This window comes from Schistocerca piceifrons, chromosome 1 (genome assembly GCF_021461385.2).
Source record: "Schistocerca piceifrons isolate TAMUIC-IGC-003096 chromosome 1, iqSchPice1.1, whole genome shotgun sequence".
Taxonomy (NCBI): Eukaryota; Metazoa; Arthropoda; class Insecta; order Orthoptera; family Acrididae; genus Schistocerca; species Schistocerca piceifrons.
The window spans coordinates 165,462,875-165,475,890 of record NC_060138.1 but is presented as its reverse complement, the minus strand read 5'-3'; the positions used below and the strand labels follow the sequence as shown (position 1 = coordinate 165,475,890).

The 13,016-nt window shown below is 39.2% G+C and overlaps 1 protein-coding gene across 1 annotated transcript in view; it reads right to left on the bottom strand.

Moving 5' to 3' along the window:
* LOC124795878 overlaps nucleotides 1-13,016 on the bottom strand; it is a 363,347-nt gene that overhangs the window by 310,192 nt on the left and 40,139 nt on the right. Inside the window, 2 exon segments of the mRNA XM_047259992.1 lie at nucleotides 9,364-9,506; nucleotides 9,707-9,866. Coding sequence (XP_047115948.1) covers nucleotides 9,364-9,506; nucleotides 9,707-9,866 — 303 coding nt within the window.

Genomic DNA, 13,016 nt, shown 5'->3' with positions numbered 1-13,016 from the left:
CTGTCTGCCCTCTCCATGAACCATGAATCAATAACAAAGAATATTTTGTGCTGTGTACAGAAGAATGACAGATTTTAAAAAAACTCTTCCTGCAGCAGTTTTGTGAACTTCCCTGATTTTGTGCAAGTCACAACCACATTTTTCTTAATTTATGAGTAATCAACTCTTTTTTGAACAATCCAATCAAATTTCCTGGATGTTTCTTGTGCACATAAGAAAACATAAGAGAATATTTTTCTTTACACAGTTATAGTACAGTGTGCTGTGAAGAAATCGCTAATCTTTTTCAAATTGTTTTTTGTACCTTGTTCTGCAGGGGATCTAGAATACGTTGATTGGTACTGGCAGAGGGTTTGATTGCTATTAATTACACAACTGAGGTCAAAATTAGAGATAAATACCTTCATCTGTATCTGAAATCCTTCAGCAGATGCTAATACTTCATCTATAATTCAGAAATCTTTGGAGCTGTTCAAATATTTGAAATTTTAACTACGAACCACAAACAGAATACACAACTGGAGGAAGTATGCTGTAAATTGTGATCTATTAATGTAATTACTACAGTGAAAATGACTATGTTTGAATAATCTGCTTGACATATATTATTTAATGACATTTCATATGAAAAAATGAAAAGAAAAGGTACACATACAGGATACGAGGGTTTGAAAAAGTACTGACAGCTTGGTTGCCATGAACAAACCTCATGTGTGTCTTCAGTTTCTTTAAGCAAAAAGCCCCCCCGCCCCCCCCCCCCCCCCAAATATGTGCCCCTGGACTGTTGCAGGGCCTCATACAAAGAACATGGATGATGTGTCTCTGCATTTGTCTTCTTGATGAAGGGTCATAATCCTCAACTTTGCATGTGATGTCCAGAAAGCGAGTAACGATGTCATATGTTAAAAAGTAGCACTTTAGTTACTTCTCAGAGAGTCTGCACAGGTGCAAAAATCCACACCAAGAGTTCTAGGCTGTATTTCACTGGCTGGTGCTTGGTGTTCCAACACTCTCGATCCTTCTCCTCAGTGTCCATAGTACGTAAGAGCACTAGCTGTCTTGCTTCTCTGGTCCTGTTGATGAAGTGTTTAACACAATCATCCTAAGCATTGTCTGGATGAAATAGAGAAAGTACGAGTATATCAACTGATGGTTCTGCCTCGTGATGGTGGAGCAGAAAATGTAGTATGAAGATTACAGTGTCTCTTCACTGTGTTGTATGAAAATGTCCACATGGACAATATTTTATGTGAATCTCTCTGTTTAACATCAAATAAAATGAGAGCATATCTTCCAATGTTTTAATAAATCATTCTGTGAGGCCACTCATCTATGAGTGGTAGGCAGTTGTCATCCTGTGCCTGAAGTTGCAATATGAAATTACCTCTGATACTGGTCTAGACTGGTACACTTTTCCACAGTCAGAGATCATTACACAGGGTGCTGCATGCTCCCAAATGATGTCTTCTACAAGAACCTCTAGCAGTTGGCACAGCTCTGGTGACAGCATAGTGGGTGAGATAGTCAGTACAGACTATTATCAACTGATTCCTATTTGCCAACTTTGGGAACTTCCCCAAGAGGTCAATTGCAATTCCTTGGAATAGCACTGCTGCAAGTGGAATTTGTGTTAGATGCACCAGAGGTAGACGCGGCAGGTGTTTCAGTTGCTGGCATTTCTTATGGTGGATCACATAGTGTAACAGATCGGTAGTGATATACGTGCATCTAATTCTGTCTTAGAGTCTACACAAATTCCAGGGAGCAGATGTTGGAACATCGTAGAAATATGTAAGATAGCTGGAGATGAGTCGTGATGATGAGCAACCGCATCTGCCACATTGGACCATAGTTCCTCTTATGCAGTGTTCTGTTTACTGGCTGAAATTCTCCTTTGGTCATTTTCTCCTCCTTCATGGGGCTCTATGTTTTCTGTAATGCTGCAGCTACTGTCTGTTCAATAGCAATGTCATTTAATGCAGCAATCACAGATTTCATCCTACTACTGTTTTCTGGCAAAGGATTCCTTGAAAGACAGGCAGCATCCTTCGGTTTGCATCCACTTTTGTGTACCACTGTGACATCCTACTCCTGAAGCCTCAGTGACCATCTCACCTAGTTGACATTACAGATTCTTCAGGCTAATCTACCATCATTGAGAATGGTGGTCCATCACAACTGTGTTTTGCATAATAAGTAGGGCCACAACTTGTTGATGGCCAAACCAACAGCAAGACACTTTTTCAGTTGTAAAGCAGTTCATCATAGATTTGCAGAATACTTTAGAAGTATAAGTTATCACCTTTCCAGCACCTTCCTCAATTTGTGCAAGAGCTGCACCTATCCCATGCCCTAGCACCTGTGTATGTGTGTCCTGGAAATCCCTTCAAACAATACTAGGGCTGCAGAAGATGTTAACAGCTCCTTAAGGACAAGAAAGATCTTTCTTGTACATCACATCAGGAAAATGTGTGTCTCCCTGTAGTAGTACTTCCAAGTGACATGCCCTGACCTGTCTTCTTGGTACAGCAATCCTTTATTAATCTCTGGTAGTATGAGACCAAGTTTTATGGAGGCAGTCTCTTCCTCAATCTGCTAGTAGCCTCTATGTATGACCATATTGAGAATATTTTCCCCCTTCCAAACAGTCAACGATATCATCACAAGGCAATGGGTCCACATCTTTTTTGTGATCTTGTTCAATTTTCAGTAATTGGCGCGCGCGCGCACGCGCACACACACACACACACACACACACACACACACACACACACACACACACACACACACACACACCATGTGCTGTCCTCTTTCATGAGAACCACAGGAGAGGACCAATGACTTTCTAAAGGTTCTATGATGTCACATTGCAGCACCATCTCCATTTCCTCTTTAATTATGCATTGTTCTTCTGATGTACCCTATATGAACATTGGCTAATTGGTGGATGATACCCAGTGCTGATACAATGTTTTAACGTGGGTTGATTGATCTAGTTTTTCCTCAATCCAAATTGGAAAGCATCAAAAAATTGTCACAGAATGGCTAACACTCACCTAAGTTCCTCTGATAGACCAGATCATATTGGCAAGTTAATAGTACCTTCGTCCACTGAGTTTTTTGTGGTGGTACCAGAGCACAAGTTTTTTCAACAACACCCCTCCTGGACTGGTTCGGTTGTTCCTACACACTTGCCTTTAGAGACGAGTGGTGGTTGCTTGTGACAATTAGTGATCCAAAGTTCTCTTTGACCACCTACAATGCTTATAATTGTCACTCATATGTAGATTTCTTTTGTGAACTCTGGTATCTTTTTGCAACTGACAAAAGTTTAATAGTTTAACAGAGTGTCTCAATTGATCGCTGGAACTCTTCTTGCTAACAGAGGGATAACAATGTCTTGAATGGCAAACAAGTGACCAGGGAAATCTTTGTTGTGTGTTCTTTTTGGAACAGCTTCATCAATCTGGAGTTCTGATGTTTTGTAGTTTATGACTGTTTACGATGTCTGTAAGACATCCCATGTGATAACATCATGACTACAATCTGTTAAAATAACAAATTCAAAGAGCTGTGTTCTGCCACTGATAGTCATCCTTCCTATACATGTACTTACCAGCTGGATGACCTTCATCAGTCATCATGAACCTTAGTCCTCTTTAGCCGGTGACAATAAGCTTTTGACATCACAGAAGAAGCAGAAGCCCCCGAGCCTACTATTGTCTGGGCACGATAGCCGTCAGTGAAGACATCAGTGAGATTTTATGACAACTTAGTAACTGTCACTCATGGAGGATTTTCCTCTGTGGCAGCTCACCTCCATAAATGGTCACATTACTTAGTTATCCTGAATTCAGTGGCTAGGCGAGTGACTGGTAACTCTATACAACAATGGGGAACGAATATGGCATGTTGGGGGGAGGGGGGGGGGGGGGGGGTGACCTCACCCAGGGTATGGTGGTGGACTTCATACCACAGGTTGGCTGCAATTGTCTGCAATTGACTGTCACAAACAGGATTGTTGTGATGGTTGACTTCTTGTGGCATTACAATTGTTCAACACTCACCACCCTTCTCTGCAGTAGTGTACAATGTGTCCATGGCATCCACAGCAGAAACATACTAGCATGTTGTGCTCCAAATGTCTGTTCTTCTGTGGGATGTTATAGTTGGAAGAGTTGGTTGCACCTGTGATGGTCAGATGCTGGAGTGTTGTTAGGCAGCTGTGAGAAAAATCCAAGCTGGCTGAGCCCTTTCTTCAGGATGCGTCTGACTGGTGGCTAAGATTGGCACTAAAGATTCTTTTACATTCTCTGTTGCCTCCTGCTGTAAAGGTTCCACAACTGTCTGCTGTCTCTGGTGTACTTGGTCTGACATTTCTGGTTGCCATACCTACCTAGCACAGGAGAAGCTAGGCAAGGTTCTGGTGGTATTCTATAACTGCTCCAGAGACCATATCCTGGAGTTGCTCATGTATGTTTTGTCAAACTATTTTCGGTTGCATTTTCTTGATGCGTAGGCACCGCTTGATGAATTATTGTATTGATATCCTTTACCAGAAGAGTTTGGTACGTGTCTTCTGAGACCCCTTTCATCATGTGATATTTTTTCGGCTTCTGCCACATTCAAATTTATAATGTGACATAGGGCCAAAACATTCAGTAGGTAAGATTGTAGCTTTCTCATGATATTAGGCCCTGTTGTTCAATAGTTCTTCCACTAACTGTTCTTGCTGCTGGTTGTCACCAAACGTTTTCTTCAACATACTTTAATTTATCCAACTGTCGAACTTCTCTTTGTTGTTCTCGAACCATTGTTGGCAGCGCTGTTCAAGTAAAAGTACGCATTTGCCAAAAACATCACATCATGCCGCCTGCTGTATTTGGTGACTCAGTCAAATCAATTCAGCCAATTTGTTGGGTTCATACTATCTCTGGAAAACAATGTGGATGCCTGAAGTACACATGAGGTACAGTTGACTAGGATCCACTGGAATCCTGTATATAAGAACCTTTAGAATGATATACTGCTTGTAATCCAATTCTTGTCCACGTAGGTGACAGCTTTTACATTGCCTAATTGGAGCCACAGTGATGTAGATGTCTGAAGTACCCAGTGTCCCCACCAAACAATGTCACACACTACTCCACACAGAAGTCCAAATCCAAGAACAGGGTGTCAATGACTTAGCATCATAAACATGTTTATTATAGATACGAATGTACACCCAGAACAGAACTGCCCTCCTGGATGGAGAGTACTGCTATTCATACAAACACAGAATATTCCAGAATATAAGAACATAACAAACATAAAAAGTTTTGAAAAACTTTCAGGAATGATAAACACTAAACAACAAATATTTGCTGGTGATGGTGCTACACTGATCCGCAGCACACCAGCCAACAATGCTGGTCACTACTCCACAAGGCATGCAGCACAACTTTGAGCAAAATTCTATTTGTCACCAGTTACTACTTTAATGGTGTATTACAACTTCATTTCTACATTGAATCTGAATCCAAAATGAGACTCAGCAAATGTGCAGGTCATTCATTACCAACCATGGAATCAACAGGCACAGTATGAGATATATACATATTACTCAGAATTGGCATGAAGTATGAAAAATATTTCACTATTCTATGTATATTCCAATCACAGTCTGCAAATAAGGCACTTCAAAACCTCTGCCTGATCTAGATGATCAGCACTATTTCACACTGGTTATCTTTCAATTCACAGGTCATTTTGTTAAATTTGCAAGACTTGAACTACAAATTATAACGTATCTGTCCCACCCCTAAATTAAGCATTTCAGAAATTTTGATAGAGATTTTACCTGATTGAGTTTATCACTGCCATGTTGCTCACTGATGTAGACATGGTGAAATATTACACATAATTTAATAAATTTCCATAAAAATTACAGCAGGTTCGAGACTAAGATGTAATGAAAAAATTAGAAAGAGAGAGAGTCATTGTATATTGTGTAGTCCAGAGTAACTTAATAAAAAATAGAGTTTTCTGGGATTTATTGAACCATTTGGAGGAGGGGGCAGGGGAAGACCAGTAAAAGTTCACACATCAAAATTTACAAATCCCTTAAACTGTGCCTTCACTGCCCTCCCATTATATCCTTCCATCAACTTTGAATCAGTCAATTACAAATCTTATTTGTGGTATCCCACATTGATTTTCACAATCATGCAGAAAACCATTCTTTGCTAAGCACATGTTGGTTATGAGTGCACATGGGTACATGTTTAATAGCATAATTTTGTAAAGGCAGACATGTGAACTCAGGAGTACACTATGGAAGAAATTTTTTTAAGTTCAAAAAAGAAAAATGAAAGCTATGGATAAGAAATCATGAATCACTTTATACTGATGCTTACAGGCTCTATACAGTCTGTTCTTCAGAAACAGATTGGAAAAAAACAGTTGGAGAAAAATGCAACAAATGCAGCAACTAGATAGAAATGAAGGTAAGGCAATATGGTATGTACAGCAAAGAGAATGGTATCATGCAATTTTTCAATTTTTCTTCCCCCATCATACATACTACTTGCTAATTTTATATATGTTGAATGAATACTATGTTACAAGTTTTAGTAGCAGGTGCATTTTTTTCAGGAATTGTTTTAGCAAAAGAGTCCACTGACTGCATTGCCAGAGGTCTCCACACGAAGAACTTAAGTTCAACCCCAGTTTCCAGGATCCGTGCAATGTGCTCCAACCACCAGCATAACAGCATCTAATGCCCACACCTGACACTGAGAAGGCGACTTCAGGCAGTCACAGCTCAGCAGGTTTGTTAGTGAAAGCTGGAAATTACAACAAATCCACCCGCAGCCTTGGCCAGTGCAACATCATCCTGTTTCTTCCAGATGTGCTGATTTCAACAAGTGATGGACATGAAGGTGTGCATGAAGGGATGTGTTGTGTCCTTGTGTCCTAGGATGGCAACAATCTGGAGAGCTCAATGTAAAGCATGGGAACCTACTCTGTCCACGCAGAGCACACAGGAGATCACATACGCGAGTCGCATGACCTGTAAGTAGGTGTAAATGTGGGATCGTCACCACAACTCCATCCTGCTCTACCCTGGCACTGCTTATTTTGTCTACTTGGTATTTCAGAATAATGGACTAATATTTGCACTATGGGCTCATTCTATTGACAGCCAATTTTGGTCTGATTGTGAGTGTGTTTATAGCTATTGTGTTCTAGCTTTCTGGACTTCAGTTGGAAAATTCAGGGGAACCATATATTTTTGTGCTCGAGATAATCTCACTATGTTGTCTACATTCTTGAAAATGTATTGACATATTCTGTGTGTACTTACATTGTGGGAAAATATACCTAATGCAGGCACAAAATTTGTGACATTTAATAATATTATTTCTGTAATTACTTACATCATCAAGTCTATTTTACATTAATAAATGGAACAACCATTTCAGTTTTAAAGAGGCTAGTTATGAAATTTAGTAAAACCTCCGCATGGATGCTAGAGATCAAAGGTGATTTTTCCACCCTATAAAGAAGCAAGACCTTTTGTTGATGTGGATTCCAAGCAGGAATCACACATTCAATTTTATCAATAATAGAAAAAAAAATCAGGCAAACACAATCTGTGTGGAAAACCATAACAGCTATTTTCGGACCACAAGGATGTGCAATTTGTGGGCTCTGTGGAATGATGTTCATCAGCAGTAGTACTAAACACTTTCAAAACTGCCATATTCCATTCAGAACAGACACTGTGAACAGTTTGTGATAAAAATGTTCACAGTTTGTTGTTGTCTGCATTTTCCCTCCCCTCTTTCAGTTCTCCCCAACCACTATTTTGCACCTAACGACCTGCTCTTCCTAAAGGTTACCATGAAATGGCTTGCTTCTCAACATTTTTGACTTCTGAAAGATTCAGTCCCAAATAGGTGTACTTCCAGCTGACAGAATTCTGTCTTTTGTGACTGCACTTACCATTTTTCCAACGTGTGTTATTTATAAGTGGGACACACACTAATCCACAGCTGAGCACAACATCGCTAGAAAATATTATATAGAAATAGAAACTTAAGATGTGTACTAAAAATCAACTCTCAGGGAACTGAGCTTACAGAATGCGTAAAAAATCTTAACAATCTTGCACAAATACCACAGTGGAAATACATACAACACAAGGTTATAAACAGTACCACTATAAAGAAAAACACTGGAAACTGTATTTGTAATATGAATACCGGTGATATTTTACCATTACTGCATCATGAGGAAAAGAAAATAGGAGATATCTGCAGAAAAGAATCACTGATCAAAATTTGGAAAGACTGATTTCAATGCGTTCATGAAATGGCTATACATCTGGAAAGAATTCCCCATGTAGCAAAAACATACACCTATGGTGTATACAGTTAGAAGAAACAGATCTCAAAAGAACATTGAGTGGCCACATGTAGGAAGTCACAAAAAGTATGCCAATGGCAACATGCCGTGCACGTCTGAACTATAGTTTTCCCAGTAAACTGTACAGCACATTCTTATTAGTGCACCAATTGTAGATGCTGTCAGATACAGCTTTTACATACTTTGGCACTAAATGACAAGTTGTACACTACCAGTTTACTGGTGTCTACAAGTGTGCATGGTGAATAAGACTTAACAATTACTTGGCTTCTGTGGCAAACACACTCTTTATGTCAATGAAAAAGGAAATCTTCATAATCTAATAATACGAGGTGTAGCACATAGAGAAATCACAACTGTTTCATCTGTCTTTCTGGTGAGTACTGAGACAATATCTAGGCCTGCTTGAATTGTACCACAGCCGCAACTTGACTAGGACTTCAGCAACTATCTGTTCCAATCACATCTTATACTGCATCATGGTCACTATGTAATTTACATTATCTCAATCTGCTGTATCACTGAACTGGATGTACAAATTCTCAAGATCTTGCATTCATCAATTGAATGTAAACGTTGCCTAACCTTTAGCTTTGTAAATTTTCTTGTCTGGGGTTGCTGAATCATTCTGTGCACTCTCCATCAATTTGCCGTAACTAAAAGAAATTTTCTTACTGCAATATGTAGAAAGATCTTTTATCATATTAACATACAATATATCACACCCAGTTTCTGTTTTTATTACTTGTGCAGTCTTTCCATTGTGAACATGTTTGGCCCGTGTAGTATAGAAACACAAAATTAAAGTGTTATGCTCACAGCAGTAAAAAAATCCATTCACAGATTTTAGTGAAAACACAACATGCAGCCCCAATTCAACTTCCTTTTTTTCATGATTATTACATCTAACGCATAGACACACAAAACATGAAAGGATATTATATAACATACCTGGTGGCATATTCTGTTGTAGCATTGTAGGTGGAAGTACTTTTGGCAGTTCAAAGCCTCGTAATTTTAGGTTTATAAGTTTACAGGCAATACTGAACTCTGTTATATTCATTTTCCCATCTGAGTCAGTATCTGCTAAAGACCTGTAACAAATTTACAGTCAATTTATCATATGTACTATGTAGTTCTTGAGATGTCATAAAAGTAATCACATTACTCTGATCAAAGGTAAGTGTGCTCTACTGACAACTCAAAGAAGAGAGTGTAATTCTAAGAACACACTTTCACTACCTTGAGCAGCTACCCAATATACTTCATTCACTTTAAGAAAAACACTACTTACCATATTTGACCCAAAATTGCTGGTGGTAGTCGAGATTGGAGGAGAAACCCCTTTGCCTGTTCACCTGTGACAATGCCATTTACTGGTTGTAAGGCACGGAATTGTTCTTCGTACCGTGCTCGTTCATGAGGCAATATGACCCACGGTTCAGCAGGTCCTCCTTTTCAAGAAAGGACACTACATGTTAGTTCATCTTTTTTATATTAATTATTTAATTCCAATTCAATACAAACTCAGAAGGGTCCATAAAAAGTAAAGGAAATAATTACTTACATGATTCTCTCTTATTTAGTTTATACTACAGATGATTATTAAGAAGCCTTAAGTTTCCATATTTTTAAGGTTATTAGTTGTCAATCTATGAAAACAAAGGTTTGTTGAGAAACAGTGACAGAAACTTGCCCAGAGCATTTTGTGCGTTTTGAAAGGAAGGAATCAGGGTTTAACATCTCACTGACTATGAGGTTGACAGAGACTGAGCACAGGCTCTGAATGTTTCAAAGATGTAGAAGCCTTACAGCCTTTCAAAGGGACCAACAAGGCATTTGCCTGGAGCAATTTAGGGAAATTGTGAAAAACCTAAGTGGGAAATCACAAAAAACCTACGTCTGGACAGCCAGATGCAGATACGAACCACTGTTCTCCCAAATGTGAGTCCAGTTGCCTAACCACTGTGCAGCCTGCTCATTGTATGTTTTGAATGTATCTTCACACAACTAGACAATCGTTTTTCTTATATATATTCTTTGTACAGAAACCAGCTGGCAGTTATAAGAGTCGAGGGGCATGAAAGGGAAGCATTGGTTGGAAAGGGAGTGAGACAGGGTTGTAGCCTCTCCTCGATGTTATTCAATCTGTACATTGAGCAAGCAGTAAAGGAAACAAAAGAAAAATTCAGAGTAGGTATTAAAATCCATGGAGAAGAAATAAAAACTTTGAGGTTCGCCGATGACATTGTAATTCTGTCAGAGACAGCAAAGGACTTGGAAGAGCAGTTGAACGGAATGGATAGTGTCTTGAAAGGAGGATATAAGATGAACATCAACAAAAGCAAAACAAGGATAATGGAATGTAGTCGAATTAAGTCTGGTGATGCTGAGGGAATTAGATTAGAAAATGACACACTTAAAGTAGTAAAGCAGTTTTGCTATTTGGGGAGCAAAATAACTGATGATGGTCGAAGTAGAGAGGATATAAAATGTAGACTGGCAATGGCAAGGAAAGCGTTTCTGAAGAAGAGGGATTTGTTAACATCGAGTATAGATTTAAGGGACTAGAAGTCGTTTCTGAAAGTATTTGTATGGAGTGTAGCCATATATGGAAGTGAAACGTGGACGATAAATAGTTTGGACAAGAAGAGAATAGAGGCTTTCGAAATGTGGTTCAACAGAAGAATGCTGAAGATTAGATAGGTAGATCACATAACTAATGAGGAGGTATTGAATAGGATTGGAGAGAAGAGGAGTTTATGGCACAACTTGACTAGAAGAAGGGATCGGTTGGTAGGACATGTTCTGAGGCATCAAAGGATCACCACTTTAGTATTGGAGGGCAACGCGGAGGGTAAAAATCATGGAGGGAGACAAAGAGATGAGTACACTAAGCAGATTCAGAAGGATGTCGGTTGCAGTAGGTACTGGGAGATGAAGAAGCTTGCACAAGATAGAGTAGCATGGAGAGCTGCATCAAACCAGTCTCATGACTGAAAACAACAACAACAACAACAACAACAACAACAACATATATATTCTTTCACCTCACATATAATTTTACACAAAAATGGTACACGAAAACTATGTGCTATTTTGTTTCCTCACAGTCAGTTTTAACAGACAACTGGAACATGTCATTTATGGTTAACTTTGTAATTGTGTCTGCTTTCAGATTGAAACTTTGCAGACTACTGTCATTGAAGATATTATCCTCACAGATACGGCAGATGGAGAGGTGTCTCTCACCTCCATGCTAATGAATCCAACTAATTTACCCAGTCATTTAAGTGACTTCAATTCCCAATCAAGGTTTAATTTTGTGATAACAATAAACAAGGCTCCATGACAAAGAGAAGAGGAGATGGACATAAGGGGAGGGGAGTTGGTGCATGGAGAGAGGGGGAGAACGAGATTAGGACATATATCTGATTCCCGTACATTTTGTGAAGCACAGCCGGTTTTGCTAGTACTTAATAAAGTAAAAAAGGTAATGACATTTTCAATGTAATTCAAATTTTTCAAAAAATTGTGAACATTAACTGTGTTCTGTGACTATGACAGAAGCACAGCAGGAGGTGTACCAACAGCACTAAGTATTCTTTTTATGCACTGTGATTATTTCAAGAGACAGGGGCAGTAAGCGGCAAAAGAATATGTAATTTGTAAAAGTCTTCTGAATCTTGTAAAGGGAAGAGACATTAAGTGACACTGGGCAGTGCTCTACACAAAGAGAGATTGCTTTCTTCCATGTAAGTGGGAAGTCTCTCTTCACCATGGTCAACATACTCACTCCAACTACAACTTGTTTCCCATACATGCCACTCGTTTTGCCACTTTCACTCATCCACAAACCTAATTCTTGGTAACGTAACATATAGAAAAAGGACAACTCCTGAAGCGCACAGGGTCCTTTCAATCCCCTATGGTTGTTGTCACAAGATTCTTCCCAGAACTACCACATGCCTGTGTCCGGTATAGCTGGTTCTGATGATTTCACCATTCACATGATTGCACTTGCTAATTTAGTTTTATATTGCACGGAGGACATGAAGAAAATCCCAGCTTCTGAATTTCTAACAACATTGGTATCCCGCATACTGAAATAAGAGGCTAATCCGGAAACTAACATTACACGATCTTTTTGAAGGAGAAAAAATGAATTTATTTTAATAAAATTTACATGCATTGTAGTACAGGTCTTGCATTATATATTTGCGTGAGAGGTGTGCAGTGTGCCTTGTCATGAAGAAGACAGACTCCCATTATCAGCATCCCATGACGTTTGTGTCATATGGCTCTGTGAAATTTATTCATGGCCTTACAATATCTTGCAGCATATATTGTTTCATCTCTCTCCAAAAAGTCAATGAGCAGAACCTCTTTTCTCTTGCAAAACGCTTACACCCTGATTCTCCTCACTGTTTGCCAAGTTTTGAATTTTTTGGCTGAAATAGAATGAGTATGGCGCCACTCATTGAATGTTGTTTGATCTCTGGAGTATGGTGATAAGCCCATGTTTCATCGCCTGTCACTGCAGAGTTGAGAAAAGCATCACCTTCAGTCTCAAAACGGTGAAGGGTGGCACCGACTCTGTTCAT